The sequence below is a fragment of the Cyrtonyx montezumae genome, unplaced genomic scaffold, assembly GCF_038088225.1.
Source record: "Cyrtonyx montezumae isolate F1298 unplaced genomic scaffold, pur_monq_1.0 scaffold_34, whole genome shotgun sequence".
Taxonomy (NCBI): domain Eukaryota; kingdom Metazoa; phylum Chordata; class Aves; order Galliformes; family Odontophoridae; genus Cyrtonyx; species Cyrtonyx montezumae.
Genome location: NW_027072039.1, coordinates 1,541,568 through 1,560,543, shown reverse-complemented (window position 1 = coordinate 1,560,543; position 18,976 = coordinate 1,541,568). Strand labels below are relative to the sequence as shown.

The 18,976-nt window shown below is 36.1% G+C and overlaps 1 protein-coding gene across 2 annotated transcripts in view; it reads left to right on the top strand.

Moving 5' to 3' along the window:
• Positions 1-18,172, top strand: part of RASGRF2 (Ras protein specific guanine nucleotide releasing factor 2) — a 113,895-nt gene extending 95,723 nt beyond the window's left edge. For both annotated transcript variants that reach the window (XM_065745231.1, XM_065745230.1), the window contains exons 19-27: positions 1,307-1,419; positions 10,082-10,142; positions 10,801-10,904; positions 11,486-11,570; positions 12,493-12,690; positions 14,118-14,197; positions 15,850-15,967; positions 16,703-16,771; positions 17,287-18,172. In XM_065745231.1, coding sequence (XP_065601303.1) covers positions 1,307-1,419; positions 10,082-10,142; positions 10,801-10,904; positions 11,486-11,570; positions 12,493-12,690; positions 14,118-14,197; positions 15,850-15,967; positions 16,703-16,771; positions 17,287-17,379 — 921 coding nt within the window. In that variant the 3' untranslated portion in view covers positions 17,380-18,172. The remainder of the gene's footprint in view (positions 1-1,306; positions 1,420-10,081; positions 10,143-10,800; positions 10,905-11,485; positions 11,571-12,492; positions 12,691-14,117; positions 14,198-15,849; positions 15,968-16,702; positions 16,772-17,286) is intronic.
• Positions 18,173-18,976: the final 804 nt, after the last annotated feature.

Genomic DNA, 18,976 nt, shown 5'->3' with positions numbered 1-18,976 from the left:
ACAGGACAAAAGGAAATGGTTTTAAACTGTAAGAGGGGAGATTTAGGCTAGATATTAGGAAGAAATTCTTTAATGTGAGGGTGGTGAGACAGTGGAACAGTTTGCCTGGCGAGGTTGTGGATGCCCCCTCCCTGGAAGTATTCAAGGCCAGACTGCACAGGACTTTGAGCCTGGTCTAGAGGGAGGTGTTCCTGCCTATGGCAGGGGGTTGGAACTAGATGATCTTAAATGTCCCTTCAAACTCAAAACATTCTACGTTTCTAACACTAATATTAATTATACTGATCAATTAAGACTGTGCAGATTTTTTTCAAGAGTTCTGTTTTAGCTGAATTTTAATAACTACATATTCCAAATGGTTTTCTTTCAAAAGTCAATGGAGCAAAAACTACTCAGTTGTGTACCTCATGCTTTCACTGATTAGTCCCAATTTTATACCTCAAATAAATAAGCTCTTCTGTTTTACAAACAAACTAAAATAGTTCCTGAATGAGGCATTTTGGACTATGGTTAAAGAAAATAACATTATAAAACAAACTCAGTGCAGTACCTGGAACTGTTTGTACTTATTCTTGAGATATTTGTCTAGCATTCAGTTTTCTTGTCCAAATGCTAGCATTGAGCTCAATACAAGTATTTTTGGAGTCTACTCCATGACCTGTTTGTCCCTTACTAATTTAAAAATTGTTCTTTGATTTTCTCCTATATCAGATGTCAACAGAAATTGTAGTTATGTGTTCTTCAGTTGTGGTCCTGTGTAAGATACCGGTCTGCTTTAAAAATAATTAAAATGCTGTTAAATGTAGTGCCAGACAACTCGTCTGATTTATCAAGACTGTACTGATTGTATACTTCACTGTGTCAAACAAAAAGCAGATCATTCCTAAGAGAAGAGCATGGAAAAAGAAATAGCAGAGGTTGAGAAAGGTAAATAGAGAAATTCAGTAAAAGAGTGTGGAAAGAACTGTGTCCATCTGTGCTAGATAGTAGTCTCACTTTTGGAACTAAATTGTTTTTCCCCTTTTTAGTCATTGTAGGCCAAGAGAAGATAAGGCATAATTCGTAACAGAAAGATTGTAATTTGTCCAGTTCACCAATAGATAAAACATCAGAAAAGTATATAGTATTTCAGTTCCCACTTTTGTATCTTGTTCTTTTCAACAGTTGTCAAAATTTACTTAGGTTTTCATTACTAATAGCACACACAAAAAGAAATAGGAAACAATCACCAAAATGTATCCTTTCAGTTACTTGATTTAAATAGTAAATTAAAAAAAAAAGAAAATAAAATTGTTTTCCTTTGTAGGACTTTGAACTAAACAATGAGCTGAAAATGAATGTGTTAAATTTGCTGGAAGAAGTTCTGCGAGACCCTGACCTTCTACCACAAGAAAGGAAAGCTACTGCAAATATATTGAGGTAAATACATTTATATAAAGTTAGTCTATCCGTAGCATGTGGAATAGATGTGAGAACATGCACTGTAGAATTCACATGATTTGTTTCACTCCAGAGTATTTAATTTTGGAGGATTAGTAAGTGTTTTATTTGCTGTAAGGCAGAAGCAATTCAAAGTACATCATCCAGCAACAAACAGCATACTTTCAGGTTAATTTGTAGTGATTATGGCTAAGTATACACACATTGCTCATACTGTACAATAGGATCTAAAGAATAATTAACCAAAGAACAATTTGGATATCTTCAAAATGGACTAGGGAAAACTTAACCATGTCTATTATGAGAAATGTTCTAAAATTCCTTTGTAACTTACTGAGTCTACACAAACATCAGGTATCAGATTGTTCCAAATTTTATTGAGAAAATTGTTTCTTAAAATCTGGCAGCTTTTGGTTCAGTCTTCATGTGATAGGGAAAAGTGTTGTCTAGTAAAGCAGGAAGACCATTCACTATAAAACTCTGAAGAACTCTTATCTCAGTAATGAGCAGTCAGTGCTGGTAAGCTCTTGAGAGGCTGTTGATAGTCTAATGTGTCATGACATAGTCACTAGACCGTACTTGCACATTGCTTTGTGTTGACAGTTGTGTCTTAACTCCTTTGGGTAGCTTAGAGAGAGAAATTCTTGTTTAATTAGTGCCACAGAATAAAAGATTCTCAAACTCCTGCATGACCAGAATTGTTTAATTTGGGGTTTTAATTCCTTATTTTGAAATTTAGTGGTGTTGTCACAGAACTGAGTGTCTAGTCATGCCAGACAAAGCCTTGCATACATTTATCACTGAAAATAATTCATTCTAGTAAGTGTGGATGTTTTACATTAACTTCTTATCAGGTACATTATTCTACATTACGGAGAGATAGTAAACATTTAAAGACCAAATAATTCTTAAAGTAAGACAAAAAAAAAACCAAAGATAAATCTATGATATGTTTAGTATTCTCATAAGTATTCTGCAGGAGAGCTAACAGAGGTGTAATAAATGCTGTATATCTGAATTTTCCAAGAACATTTGGCTGGTTTGCCCGTCAGATATTGATGTGTAAAGAATATCAGAAGACTAACGCTAAGTTGTTCATCTGGTGAAAAGAAAATCAAATTGGAGAAAAGAAAAAAGTTCTGTTAGATTGCTCATAGTGGAGAGTTACCTTAAGACCTTTCGTTTCTTGAGAAAATATGAGTGCTCCTGACAAAGTGGAACAGATTTATAAGCCTACAAGTATACACGGTTGTTATCAATTATCTAGTTTCAAATTAGCCATTTTCCATTAGATGTTGCATCTAAAAATGATATGTTGGTAATTAAGTGTAAACTGTCAGTTGCCCCCACTTACATCCTGCTATTCTGTGAAGTGGTGTATCGCTTTTCATCCCTTTGCTTTTAGTAGTTGCCACTTCTGTATCTAAACACATTGTTCTGTGATTTTCAATGTTTCTTGTGTGAAAAAGAAAAAAGTTGAAGTCTTTAAACGGTAGAAGTTCTGTAAGTTACCATTTTAACTGAGAAATGAGTAGACGTAAAAGCAGAAAAAAAAAGAATAGTGAAAAGTAAAATGCTAGTAAAAAAATATAAAAAAATGTAGGCACAGAAATGGAACAAAAAATTATTTTTAATTAACTCATTTAAAATATTTTGTTGAACAAACTGTTCTCTTAAAATCATTCTTACATAGCCACTATGGAGTGTTTCTGAAATGCAGTATGGCACTTTACAAGAAGGCAAGTAAAGCACAAGTAAGATGATCTATTCAATTTCTTAATAAGAATTTCTTTTGGAGACAGGAAGAGAATGAAGATTTCCTGAGATAAGGTCTTCAACAAAGCTATCTTTCATCAGGGTTTGCTGGTGCACACCCTCATCCTATCATATTTTTCAAACAAAGTAGTTTGTTTATAGATTTCATCATATATTACGGTCACAAATATTTGGTTTCAACTTACAAACTATTAAAAAAGACATTGGTGGGTCAGCATGTAGAGCTATTTGACCAAAAGAGGCATGAATGCTCTACTTGCCTTTAAAATGAGATATGGAGTTTGAGCTTTGGCTAACAGTGTTTATCAAAAGTCCTGCATTACTTTTCAAGACTAGCAGTGTTACATCCTGAAACAATTGACTATTGAATATTTCCTTTCTTACTGCCTCATCAAAGTCCAGTAAACATCAGCGATGCAGTGTGGTTGTCTCTAAGGACCAGAAAACTTCTGTGTTCCATTTTCTGTGGAAACCATATTTCTGTAGCATCTGAAATTACTCCTGTTTCATATCTGAGCATTTGTCATATATACAAACTGCATGTAAACTTTCAAATACAATAAAATGTGCTTTTCAAAAACTTTTGAAATACAAATACAAAAATGCTTCAGGTGAACACTTGTGGAAATTTAACTTCCATCATGTAAACTGTTGTTAAGGTGCAGTGAATAGAACCTCAGAATGTAATCTCCAAGTTAAAAACATTAGTAAATAAAAATATACTGCCCTAAAGACTGAGGAAAATATAATTGGAAGTTCTTGGACTGCTCTTTTCAGCCACGTACGATGCAGGTATTTGCCAGACATACCAAATTTGTTAACAGTCAGCTGTTTAGGGTAAATTAATTTTCCAGGAATGGGAACTGCTTTGGTGACTGTGAGAAAAAGTGTTGGAGCAATTCTGATATTGGATGAAAATCATTCAGCTAGGATGAAGTACTCAGATGTGTCATATGTGTCATTCACTAAGAGAAGGAACTCTGATTCTCAGATCACCTCAGGAAAATGGGCTGTCTGCTAATGAGGAGCAGTTTCTATGCTTTTGAAAAGCACTGTAGTTACTCTCAAAGTTATGTTCTCATCAAGTTTACATGGTTAACTGAGAAGAGGAAATCATAGGACTTCAGAAATAATATCTGCAATATAAGGAGTTTTTTGTGGTAATGTCAGAAGTTTGCACATTCCTTTACTTTTCCACAAGTCTTCATTTTTATTGCATATTATTAAAATATGAGTGCTTATAAAAAATAGTTGAATTGATACTTCTATTCATTTGACCTGTTGTCCCACAGAGACTGAGCAGACGCTTTTGGCTGCCTCTGGAAGCATGACCACAGGAACTGTAACCAGCTAGACAGATCCCACTCTGATTCACCAGTTTCTTAGCTTGTTAGTGGATTCACAGGTCAAGCCAACTCCTGGCTGTTTTTAAAAGCTTAACTTTTTAATAATCAAAAAAATAAAACTGAGCAATGGATTCAGTCAGGGATTTGGCTTTTCTGGCCCATTGAAAAGGCCATTGCTTGATTTGGAACTGGTTTCATGAAGAATGAGAAACCAGCAGAAGCAGAAAAGACATTATCCACGTTTGCCCCCTATCTGGTAACATGATATACATATATACATATATACATATATACATATATACATATATATATATATAAAAAACATGTTTTATATATATGATATCATAACTATATGAACCAAGTATATATGTAGACCTTTTACTGCTAGACAGATTTTTTGTATGTTTGCACTAGGCTCAAAGATATAAGCACTAAAAAGAAAGGCATTGTTGGTGCAAAAAGCAGACACAGTAACATAGGTGGTTCTTTCTGCTGAGGTTACTGTCTGATGCCTTCTCTAGTGCTATGTCTGGCTATAAAACTAGACCAAGAGAAACGTTTAACTGGGAGTGTTTTCTGTGTTCACTGTCTCTGAAAATTACTGTTTCTTGTAGTAAAGGTGACCAAGACTGTGTTCATCTTAAACAAAAATTGACAAGTTTTAAGCAAACATTTCCATACTACACCAAGATGTTGTAAAGGAGTATTGTGTTCAGCGTGAACGTATCTCTCATCGTTGCAGCTTTTATCTGCCTAAGATTACAGATTTTCTATCATCTGCCAACATGGCAGATTAGAGACAATGCCCTGAATGCTTAGAGGCCTATAACGAAAGAAAGGCTATTTCATGAGTTTCTTTAAGTGTCTGTAGGTTATAGTGAGAGGTTAAGATGAGAGGAAAATTGCTATGGTAATACTTGTGTCTGAAGAACCTCGCTATGAAATGGGTTGTAGACAGGTAGTGAAGCACCCATACCAATAAGTCATTGTCTCTTAAGTAAGATAGAGATTCTGTCTACCAGAATGGTCTACAATTAGGCATACTAACTTTTCCTCTGGAGGTTGTGAGATACCTTCCTCTCACTGACAGTTACAGAGCATAGGCAGTGACTTAAGGAGAATGTGAATTCCACCATAAACGTCCTAAAGACAGGCAGAGTCTTTCTTGCTGTAGAAAGTTGTAGAGATGTTCCAAGGTATTGTGTTCCTGTTGAGCTCAAGTACCCTTGTTTTGGACAGATGCTGCTCAGTATCACCACCACATAACCCATCCAGGGAAAACTATTACTTGTTTGCTTTTCTTCAAGGTGGGGGGCTCCCAGCTGATTCTACTTAAAGGGGAACTATAAGTTACCCACCTAGAAGTTTTTTACTATTACTACATATTAGTTTGAAGACTCTTGATAGCATATTTTATATGCAAAAGTACAGATTTATGAGAAGGTTTTGATGAAACTTTAACTCAGAAGTCTTTCCTGGGCCAGGATGAAAAGAGCACATAGGGGTAAGCCAGTAAATATATCCTCCATGCAGACATCATCCAGTTGTGATGTGAGTTTCATAAAACAGATTTTGTAGTTATTCCAAAGAGGTGCTTTCTGCCTACTTTTAGATCTAAAAGACCTAGACTGATCAAAATACGTGTATCAGAATTCTTGACTTTCATTCCATCCCTCCACTGTAGCTCTTTGTTTCCCTTTTTATAGTTCACTCTCAGTTCAGAAAAGCAGAAAAATTCAGAGTGAGGATTTCTTACTGTAAACATAATGTTCAAACACTTTGAGACTCTGCATATGAGATTATGCTTGGGGTATCTCTTTGAAGGAGCCATAATGTCTGAAACCAGAGTGCTTTGAGACCTTGTCAGCCATGGAGCTTGCAGAGCAAATAACTCTCTTAGACCACATAGTTTTCAGAAAGATACCCTATGAGTGAGTGTTCTCCGACAACTGACTGAAGTGAGTGCATGGTTATTAACTGATTCTGGGCACCACACTAATTCATGCTACTGACATCCAGGCAAACAGGTTTGCTTACATAACAGAGTGAATTCTTGGGCTGTCTCTGTTATTGTTTATGATTCCCCCATAGTTTGATCATTTGAAAAACTATTTTAGCGTCTCCACATGCGTATATGCCAAGGTCTGTCTCCTTGAAGAATACTGGATACAAATGTCTTGTTCTAAAATCTCATGCAGGCTGAGAGTTTACATACCCACATGCTTGTATCCATTTCTTGGAAGATCGGTTCCTTTTAATCATTCTTGTTGGCACATATTAGAGGAAGAGATAAGAATGGTTTGCATTCCAGAAACATTATGCTAAGCTCTAGGGGAGTCACAGCACAGAAACTGAATGGCAAGGAAAGTGTTTATGATATGCTGTACTGGTTGATGGCTTCTTGAGTCATTGGAGAGACAATCTGGTATTTCTTTCACATGGGAAATTTGGTGAATGAACTAACAGGGTTTCTCTGTGGAATAAACAATATTATTTTATAAAGCTAGGCAAACGTACCAAAGTATGGTTTGCTTGAGATTTAACCGTCCTTTTTTAGTAACCCCTGAAATCAGTGTCATTTCAATGACAGTGAACCAGGAAGGTGTATAGGACTGCAGCAGATAACTTGGTTGGTGGTTGCATGTGAGGAAAAACAGGTTCAAGAAACACTTTCTACTTCATCTTCCTCAGTATCAATGTAAATGGAATCAAGGAATATGTGGAGGTCGAAATTTGATCCATGACCAACATTTTACCCTGTATGATCTCATCAGACAATACATTTGAGGCTGTATAATTTAGTCCAGCTTTTAAAATATTTTGAAAAATATTTTATGTACAGTAAAATAAAGAACAGGTAATTTGGAACAAAATTTAAAGTTGTATGTTGAAAATTATTTTGATTAGTCAAGCGTGAAGAATAGTTTAAATGACAGAATTTTAATTGTAGCTACTAAGTGTAGGAATTAGAAAGTTATTTCCTACATACTTACTTTCTTCATTTGTAAGAATTTTACCTTCTTACTACATATGAATAACAGTGAGTTGTCATTCCATTCACTCCTGCTGAGAGACATATTGTCTAATAGCCTTGCAAAATGTTTCCTTAGCTCTGCTTTCTTTTGTCTTTTCACATGAACCTGAGCTTCTCTCCTGATTTCCAGGAGGTATTTAATGGCAACTGCCCAAGCAGAACTGAGGAGCTCAGCATGTGCTCCTAGACCTCTGTTGAAATTAACTGTCTTAAGCCCAGCAGCAGTGCAGACTGAAATGGAAGCTACTACTGATATTAAGAAGTAATTTTATGCAGTCTAGAGAGAGGTGATATCCTCTGAATATTTAAAAATTGGAACATTTTTTTCATGAACACATCATGTTAAAAGTTCAAGCCATCTCTGTAGAGCAAGGGATTAAAGGCTATATAAATAATATGCATGTCATAAAAGGAATATCAGAAAGTAAAGAAGGGGAGAAGTTAAGAATTTTGAGCCTTTTGAGAATCTCATATCTTTTAATTGCTATTAAGCAAATATAATCTTTTCTGTATCAATGTCAAGAACTCCAATTTATTTAATGTTAAATATAAGGAACTCAGATTATGAGGTTTGTTATCAAGATTACTGAGAATACTTGTGACAGGAGAGCAAGCCCTCCGTTTTTTGGGTTGTTTTTTGTTTGTTTGTTTGTTTTAATGCTAGGGATACACACTCATGCTGCATGATGAGCTTATCTTTCTAGAGGCAGTCAGTTGTACGATGCAGCACAAAACGAGCTGCTGAAGAAACACAGACTGCCAGTCTATTTGAGTCAATTTGCAGTTGCTGAGACTGCAAAGAACTGTGTTGTGAAGAAACTGTGTTTTCATGACATTCAAGATTCTGCATGGCTTGCCCATTAGACATAAACATTTCCAACTGTTATGAAGGAATGAGCATTTTGTCTGGATTTGATAGGCGGAAATGAAGGCAAGAATCCTTAGATTCTTTTTCTGTGCATCTCTGCTAACCTAGCCCTTCAGTTTCGCAAACCAAAAAGAAGCTCACAGTGGAAGAACTAAGCATTAGTGCTTCCTCTCCACCCACATAAAACAGATTCCATATTTTACACTCACTGCTAAAGACCCTAAGCAATATAGTCCTTTTCTTTCAGTCCTTTCTCAAGTGGCACATAGAAAGCTTATCTATACAGAGTGCTAAAAGAGGAACCATGAGAAGACACTTTTCTCCAGTAGCTGATTTATGGAACAGTCAGTGAAGCTGAAACTTCTTTGATAACAGTTACCTAAACTTTCCTTGAAAACTTAATTGATAAATATTCTATGAATTCTGCAGAAATCTTGTCTCAGTGATTTCCAGCTGTAGGTGAACATTTGAACATAATGTTTACACTAAATCCTCTGTAATCTGAATCAGTCTGGCAATCTTTTGCCCTGTCATTTTGTCTTTATAGACAATCTTTTAGATGCTAGCATATTTTTTCTTTCTCTGTAAATATTCTTTCCTGTATTACATACATCCAGCCCACTTGAAGTTTGTTTGAGTCTATACTTCCCAAAAGCTTTGTCAGACTTTTTGATTTAGACTCATACCATGTTGTCTTTGTCCTCTTGTGATGTTCAGGGCTGGTCACAGTACTCCACCTGGAATTTAAGCAGTGCCAGTGGAGTAGAATTACACGTTACATGTGCTTCATATACGATAATCTTGACAGTCGAGATGTTTCCTACCTTTTTGCAGAGAATATATTATAACAATAAATCCCTGAAATCTTTTCAGACAGGATCCTCCCAAGAGTGAAGACCCGTTAAACTCAACACTGAAACTGATTGTTTGCAGGCTAAATAGCATACATTAAAAGCAAGGGATAAGATCTTAGAATTATGTACTAAGTTAATGCTTTAAAGAGGATGGGCTTAGGTAAATACTTGTTTCTTCCACGGGGTTCATTTTTGACCCATTATTCTGAAGTAATGTTAAAGGATAATAATCACAGGTTCTACAGGAGGATTGAAAACATGGTTTAATGCTTCTGTTACCGAAAGCACAGCACGCGCTTCCTACAAGTAAAATCTGCTGTTTGTTGTCTGCTTTTATGTTCAGAGTTCTTGGTGTAGATCAGTGAAGAGGACTGTCTATAGTGCCAAAAAAACAACACTTCCCTGTGAATCATTCTTTCATGCATGCCTGTTGTACTGTGTTTACTTCTCAAATGTTGATTACTCAAACATTTCTCCAAAATGTCATTTAATATGCCATTTGAAAAGCAAAGGAGGCTTGAGATGCAGTTCCTCTCCATAACTGGCATTTTACCTAACATAATGCTGATATACCATTTGTATGCTTTATTGAAATCAGTAAATTAGTTTTTAGTTACAATATTATTATTATTTTTTAATTCACATCTTCAATTGCAATTTAAGAATTTATATTAGGTGAACTTGTTTACCTGTTTCTGAGAAGGTTTCTTATAAACACAGGTTAATTTTATTAATATACGATGTTTGCTGCTTAATTTTTTAGAGCACTTTCTCAGGATGATCAAGATGATACTCACTTAAAAATAGAGGATATCATTCAGATGGTAAGTTTATCCTGAAATGTACATGTAAATATGCCTATAAAGATTTTGCATATTTAATAGGCAAAAATTAATACTAAATTGTATCTCTTCTTCATCTTTCCAACTCAGGACAGAAGTTGTATTCTTTTATAACATGAACATACATAGCAGTTTAGAGTGAGAATTTGGTGCTCATATCAAAGATAGTTAGGGCAGAACTTTAGGATTTGGTGTTAATGACACAGTGAGAAAATTAAAAAAGAGAAAGATGGAAATATAATTGAAGTAATAAATATCTACCACCTCAACAGCCATCAGAACCTTAGCTGTCTTCCACTGATGAGAACTGTCCTCCAAATTTGTAGTCACCATCATCTCCTAAGCATTAATACAGCTAAGTGTGTGAGCAGTGTGTGATTCCGTGGAAAGTGGCACAGAATGCTTAGAATTTAGTTAACCTGCCTACATACTCATAAGCTTGTATGTGCCTGTTTTCATGTGGGTTTCCAGCCTTGTGTTTATCCTCACGTTTTTAACAATTTTTAATTCATTCTTATTTATCTGTCGCAAATAATGACAGTTCTATATTGAAAATGCACATGAAGTTTTTAATACACTGTTCTCTGAAATGCACTTTGATGCAGAGGGAGATCCTTGCATGTTTTTCTTGTTTTTGCAGTCAGAATGTCCGAAACCAGAGTGCTTTGAGACCTTGTCAGCCATGGAGCTTGCAGAGCAAATAACTCTCTTAGACCACATAGTTTTCAGAAGCATACCCTATGAGTAAGTGTTCTACAACTGACTGAAGTGAGTGCATGAGTTACTAACTGATTCTGGGAGCTACATTAATTCATGTTACTGACATCCTGGCAAAGAGATTTGCATATATAACAGAATAAAACATTTTGGTTGTTTCTGTTGTTGCTTATGATTCCCCTGTAGTTTGATCATTTTTTGAAAGGCTGAGTTTTTCAGTCTGTGGCTATGAAAAAATCTGTGATGTAAGTGAATAAAGAATGGAAGTGCTCAGTGTCTGGGGAGAGAATGTCAAAGAAATTTTCCTCATGCAGCAGTTTGCAGTTTGTATAGTCGTGTAAACTAATAAGACCGAATAGGGTCATAAAACTTGCATGAAAAAATTGGAGGATGGCATTAAAATCATCTTTGTAATACTTAGAGCTTTCTTTGTTACCATTAATAATGTAATAATGGAGTGCTGGAATTAGTGTAGAGCTGTGTAGTTAGCTTCTAAAAATATGAGGTGTACTTGAATACATTTAGGCTACAGTTAACAGACAAAAACTCCGTGGTGTGTTCATTAATTACGTTTTTGTTTTTGTTTTGTCTCTCCACTCATTATTTAGAGAGTTTCTTGGGCAAGGCTGGATGAAACTGGATAAAAATGAGAGAACACCCTATATTATGAAAACTAGTCAACATTTTAATGATGTAAGTACTACAAGTATGGATTGCCTTCTGGGAACTCTTCTGACACTGCCTGTGACCTCTGGAACAAAAATATCATTTTTACAACCAACATTTTATAATTTCTTATCTAGCAGTGGCTGAATGCTGTAGTCTTTTTCTGAGAAAGTTTTAAAATCAATGCATACCAAGTTTCTCCTTTTCATTAATTGATTCTCAGCATTTCAGTAGCTATAAAATAGACTAAAACACTTTGAACTATTCTAGACTGTTTTATTGCTTAGAGAATAAAATAATTTTTTCATAGTGAAAACATAAAACCAAATCTATTTAATGAATGCGCTTTCAATCTCCATCTGTTTGAATTTTCCTGACATTCCAATCAGTGTTACTGCTGTTGGCTTTAAGATGCACCACATTCTTCTTTCATATGCTCATTCACATCCACTGTCCTACAGCAGTGTTCTCAATATGCTTTTTCTGATGTTATTAAGAGCTCTAATTTCTGTCATGCATCAATTATGTTTTCTACCTTGTTTATCTTTGTTAAATAATTGTTTCTAAAGTGATTATATTTAAATGTCCCCTTTGTTTGGTCAGATAAGTTCAGAGTCTGAGGCACGGACTCAGATGTGACCAATCCAAATCATTTATTACAGGTTCTAATATACCTTACATACATTCTTGTAACTTTCCCACCCCCTTTACATGTCAACAAAGCATTCCACAGATGCTCCTTAACCCTGCACACAGGCACAATCAAGGTCATGAGTCGTTCCAAGCCGCACAGTCTTCCTCCAGACAGGTTCATTATCACACGGCCATTGTGCAGCTTACTCGACTAAGTTTTTATTTTCTTCTGGAGTGTCCTTGGTTCCCAGCCTCTCATGCCATTTATCGTGCTTCACAGCTCCTGCTCTGAATAGTCTTCCTTTTTTTCCCACAGATGAGTAACCTTGTTGCCTCCCAGATAATGAATTATGCCGATGTCAGCTCCAGGGCTAACTCAATTGAAAAGTGGGTAGCAGTAGCTGATATTTGTCGATGTATGCACAATTATAATGGCGTGTTAGAAATCACATCAGCCTTGAACAGAAGTGCAATCTACAGACTGAAGAAAACTTGGGCTAAAGTATCCAAGCAGGTAAGAAAGATACTATTACACTTAACAGTTTCTAGATTTCTGTCATCAGTGTGTTGTTCAGAGAGCAGTGTGCTGTAGGATTCCTCTGATAAATATTTCTACTTGACAGTACTCTTGATGTTTTTGCTTGAAGCATCAGGTTGTTCTTATATGTCATATCAAGGTGTTTTTTTTTTTTAGCCTATTCTCTTTTTGGTGTCATTAATTATTTGTGAGAACAAACCAATTTCAATTGAATTAGCATATCTGCTTTAAATGGCCTGTAAGCAATGTAAATCTCATCTTTCTGCTATTAAAAGGAAATATTTTATTGTCGTGCTGTGACAGTGTGCTGAGGTCAGTAGGACAGAATCAATCACTTGTAAGTTAGACAGTATTGGATAAAGAGTTATTTCATCCCGTTGAAGTATCTCTGTAATTGATATGCAAGGTTTGCCTTTATTAGTGCGTTTTCTCCTCAATATGTTTCTGCAGTTACTGCAAAGCAGTCAAACAGCCCAAATAACAAAATCAGTTTTCTGACTGTGCTGCACTCTCCAGTCAGCTTGTTCTCAGATGCATTTTATCTGTGGCTACTTTGTTTTGGTTAAAAATATCTTTCAGTATAAACTCTTGGGGTAAGAGCTTACCTGAAAAAACAAACAAAACAAAAAACAAGGTATGTGTAGGATTTGTAAATGTAAAGTGAACAAACATAAAGCCCAACAAATTAATATTATTGCATGATTCTCCAGTGCTTATTAGAAACATTATTGGACTGTGTCATCAGCCTGAAGAAGGCTGTGACTGTTTCTGCCTACGCCTTCCTGTTAATTGGAGTTTCAGTTATTTCAGTTTCAAATATGACAAATGCCTCAGGATTCTCTCTTTTGTCATCTGTACTATAAATAAACAATGAAAACAAAGTGAATTTTCACTAGTGGAGTAACCCAGCTGTGATGATGCCCACTGAAAAATCAGTCTTGTAAGGTAGAAATAGCATTTCAAATATACATTCAGCTTTTATCAGAAACTTGAGGCAGGACCAGTCTGGTGCAGACTGCAAGACTGCATTCTTTATTGTCCTAGTTTCAGTGAATCCAGCTGTGGAGCCTCAGCAGCATGCAAAATAATGCCTCTAATATTCTTGTATCACAGTAAATTGAAGTGCTGGTCATTAATTTAACGAACATAGTTTTTTTTTTCCTGGATTTGCAGGCTAATAATATCACCATAGATATATATTCTGTGCATCACTTGAAAGTTTCTAAGGCTGCCTAGCTGCATTTTTCAGAAAAGCATTAGGGACTACAGTGAGACTGGATTTGTTAATACCTGTATTGTTACTTTTGAAAGCGTGGTGAAGATGCTAAATGAATTACATCTTTAAAAAAAAATCTGATTCCAAGTCTTCTGTGAATGATGTTTGTGATGTGTTCTCCTTCTAGGCAAAAGCTCTCATGGACAAGCTTCAGAAGACTGTGTCATCTGAAGGAAGATTTAAAAATCTTAGAGAAACACTCAAAAAGTATGCTTATCTATACAACACAATTATGTTTTGTTAGAAACAGTGGATAGTGTATGTTATAGATGAAGTGGCTTCGATTAATTTTAATATTCTAATGTTGGGTAACACTTTTCCCTAATACCCTTTAAAATTCTTATTTGTTCTATTTGGATTTTTTCTTTTCTCCTTAATATCTACAGTCTAGCACTGCAATAAGGTAAATATGATAGCTGCAGAGAATTATTGAAAAAAAAATTCAACTGTTATTCTGTGCAGTTTTGCTTATACTGATAAACGTTTTCAGTAAGTGTAAAGCCATGTTTATAAATAAATATTCAGAGACAACATTGACACTTTTCTTGCTTCTGATAAGTTTAGGGCTGATGAATAAGCTTTAGTCAGAGCAAAGATCCCTTTACCCCTTATGTCATCTCTGACAGCACCCTTAGCTGGTGCTTAGAGGAACACAATGCACACAACATTGGTATTTCCTCTCCTATACCCTTCCAGCCCTTTTAGTCTGCCACTCTGGAAAATAGGCTGTATATTTCTACAGTAATCCTTGATTTATTTATTTATTTTTCAATTTAAGTGATTTGCTAGCTTTACCATTATACAGTTTTGGTATCCAAAATATACTTTGGCAAGGGATTCGTGGTTTGTGCATATCTTGACTCCACTGCATACATACAAAACCCATATTTTTATAAGTTTTGTATTTAAAGGTAAGCTTTCCAGAATGGAGAATTGGAACTACTTTAAATGGTCTTAAGACAGTCAAAGAATTGAGCTATTAGAATACAAATGTTAAAAATAGACATAATATAGCTCCTGTAAAGCTGTGCACCTTTCAGTGAATATAATGCTAGCCTGTACACAACAACCATCCTTATATTATAAAAATATTCATAATGAAGTGCTTAGCTAAGCAGAGACAGCAGTTTGACAGTGCAGCCTTGGCCCTTTTTTCTCATGCCAGAGCTTCAGAAAACTGGTCTTGCTGTTTTTTCTGCTGAGATAAAAATCAACAAGTGTGGAGTACTGATTATTGCACTAGGAAGCAGCAATCATTATGCCATTCTTCCTGCCATCATGAAGAAAAGCTTCTCCCAATTGTCCAGACCATTCCTACTTCTCCAGTTCATCCTTCCTATCTCTCTATTGCTTTCCTATATTCACTGTTGAAGACTTAACTGAAAAATTGCCATGTATTTACACATGCACATCTGTGTATGCATGTCCCCACAAGGCATTCACACACATGCACATGGACTTTTGGTGGCCTAGCTTAACACTGACGCGTAAGAGCACCAGCCACTCAGAAGCATGCCCCTGTGCACTTCTTGTTTGCAGGACCTGTTTCTGATATCTCCTGTTGTCTGGGACTGAAATATGCTTGAAGGTGTTTTCTGATTCCAGAGTACACCAGCCCTTCTTCTTCCTTCATCTTACTTTAGTGAAAGGCTACCTGGTTTTTATTTGAATAGATACTTGACGCAGTCCAATCAGTGTGTCACAAACTGAGCAAATACAGCTTAAGTGAAGTCAGTTTTACAAACAGATGTGATCCACTGTATAAAGTTTCTTCAAGTAATTAGGAGTTTGCATGAGTTATAAAATTAATAGTTTATAAAATTATTTATATGCAAATACACTAATCTCTTGGTTTACAGTTGTAACCCACCTGCTGTTCCATACCTTGGAATGTACTTGACAGATCTGGCATTTATTGAAGAAGGAACACCAAACTTCACTGAGGAAGGCCTTGTTAATTTTTCCAAAATGAGAATGGTAATTTTCATTTCCTTGCACGCTTTTCCAACAGATGTTTAATTATGAGCTAATTACTGATTTAATTACATCTGCTTTGAATGTAACTGCTAAAACTTACAAGTATTTGCATCATGCATGATAGATAGCTATTTGAAAGCAGTTGTCCCAGTCTTCTATCACCACCTTCTGGTAAACTGAGGATTTCTGGCGTAATTTGTCTCCAGTTTGTTCACTGAAAAGTCATTGATAGAAAAAGCAGCTGCCTTAAGACTGTGAAAGAGCAGCAAAAGGAGCAATACTAATTCAATGAGAAGAATGTAATGATTCATCAGAAAATAGTGTTCACAATCTTCAAGTTTGCTAATATCTGTTTAATAAAGCATTTCAAAGTTGATTCTCTCCAGCTGTTGTATTATAAAGCCCCTTGGAGAGAAGCATGGAAACTTCTCCATTAATGTTAATTTCATCTTCATGTAACAATGCACTCTACAACAGTAACTCAAGGCAAAGATAAAGGATTTTATCAGTATACAGTGAGAAGGGAAAGAAGATGGATCACTTGCGACTGATTTTACAACAGAAGGTTAACTTAAGGAAGTGAAATCCTTGGAAGCCATTCAGAGATGATCTCTGCCCTTCTTTTCCCCACTCCTTAAATAGCTGCAAAATTTGGCAAAAATAAATATTGTATGATGGGCCTAACTGAAGTAAAAATGAAGTTGTACTCACTAGATTTATGTATTCTTTTGAAAGATCTCACACATCATCAGGGAGATACGCCAGTTCCAGCAGACCTCCTACCGCATAGAACATCAGCAGAAGGTAAGGCACTGTTACCTAACAATGAAAATAAAGCAGTTAGATGCGAGACACTGCTGTTGTTGAAAGCCAAAGTGAATATTTTGTGCTGCCAGAAACAGGAGAGGACAGACAAATATGGGCCATCAGGTTTGTAACGTCAGGTTTCCTTAGCACTGTTAGTAGGTGCAAGTTCTCGCCATCCTTTGAGAACTCTCTTGGGATTTCAGCCAACACGGTTTTGAAGAGTTCAAAGAGAAATGTGATCTTCCTGCTCAGTTAGAACCTAATTCCCCACCGAATTCCAGAGTACAGGGATTAGAGGATAAGAGATGGCACAGTCATGCACTGATGCTGTGTTCATCCTGAAGTTATTTTTCTCTTGTCATTTACGGGACCTATGAAAAGATGTCCAAAGTCAGCCTGTGTCTTCAAAGAAAAGACTTTTCTATGTCTCAGACCCCAGAAATTGAAGAGGAAAAAGGGGAAAAAAAAAAAGCAGAGAAATTATCTGTTCAGCTGTGTTTTCTGCATTTCAGGTCACTCACTACTTACTTGACAAGACACTCATCATAGATGAAGATACTTTGTATGAGCTTTCCCTAAAGCTTGAACCCAGACTCCCTGCCTGAAGATCTAACTTTGCCTCAAAGTCTACAGAAAGCTTTAATGTAATGAACAAAATTATGCATGCCCAGTCCTAAAGACAGCAAGGGAAATATTGAGAAGAATGCAAGCTCTCTTTTCCAGTAAGAGATACTGAACCTCACAGCATTTCCCTCTCAGGCAACAAAAGTTTACTGTTGGACATGGAAGACAAAGATGCTTTCATATATGCATTAAGTGATTGCTGTTTTGCAAAGATAATGTTTTGCAGTAAGACCATCCCATCTGATGAAAAATAAGAGGCTTTCCTCTTAATTCTAGTCATCTTAGTGTGACATTAAACTAAAGAGACAGATTTAAATGGTGGTAATATATGCAGTTATGTGAAGGTAAATGAGCAGAGTGAGATGGCTCTGACGTGGTCTGTGTTGATAGCTGACAACACAGTCACTGAGGCAGTAGTGGTAATGGTCCTCACGTGACTTCAAATCAATTGAAAAAACAGGATCTTAACAGTCATCTCCTAGCCTGGAGTGACTCCAAGGTAGCATCTAGTTTCTCTCTCCATATCCGCAGTTGTTCTAAATGTTTGTTTAATTATATCCTTTATAGAATGTTACCTTCTTTAAATGTCTTATCAGCCTTTTCTAAAGTGACTGACTTTACATGTAAATAGAGTGTAAATATTTTTTCATTAATATTCTATGAGAGTATTTTCAGCACAGAATGCAAATAAACTAGATGAATAGTTGTATGCAGTTGCCAGCCTTGCAAACTTCATCTGGGAAGTATGAGGCTAGGAGCTATAGCTGGACATGCAGTGAATGGCATGGTTTGTCATCTTGCAATGCAGTCCTGAAAAGGCACTTTATTTTTTCTGCACCTTCTGCAGTTTCTGTGACAAGTCAGGCAACAGAGCACTTTCTGGACACACTGTGGAGAGAAGTATATGTCTGGTCTGGCAACAGGTAGTGATCAGCAGTGGCTATTAGAAGCTGGAATGACTGTTTTGCTTGGCAGATGTCTGTTTTTTCTTCAGTCATTCAGTGCTGACTCAGCTCTAAAATCTTATCAGTGGCAAACTTGGAATGGAACAAACACATGCTATACATCTTTATTTGAACTAGGGATTATCATTTGTGTAGGGGCACATGTTTCCAGGCAATGTAACTAATGGTATCTGATTTTAAAGCCTATGTTTTTGTGATATGTACCAGGTAGATCGATTTCATTTCTACAGCTAGTTGATACTTCCTAAAATTTACTGATCATAAGTGGCCTGTTGTAGCTGCATGGCAAGTGAGCTCAAATGCATGCTGTAAAGTACATCAGCATACAAAGCGCTGGTATTAGCACTGTAGAATAACTTGGCTGGAAAAGTGTCCTTACTTTTCCAATGGTATTCAGCCAGTTGAAGAAATAGGGCTATATCACTGTATACCTCCCTTAAATATTCTCAGGGAGACAAATGTTTAAAATGGATTGTGACCTAGGCCTACTTGATCTGACAAGTTCTCACTACAGTCAATATACTTCTGAATGCTTGCCATGAAAAATGGATCTGCCTGGCTTGTGTGCTTTGTCTTTATTTGCACTTTAATTATATTGTTAGTCCAGCCAAGA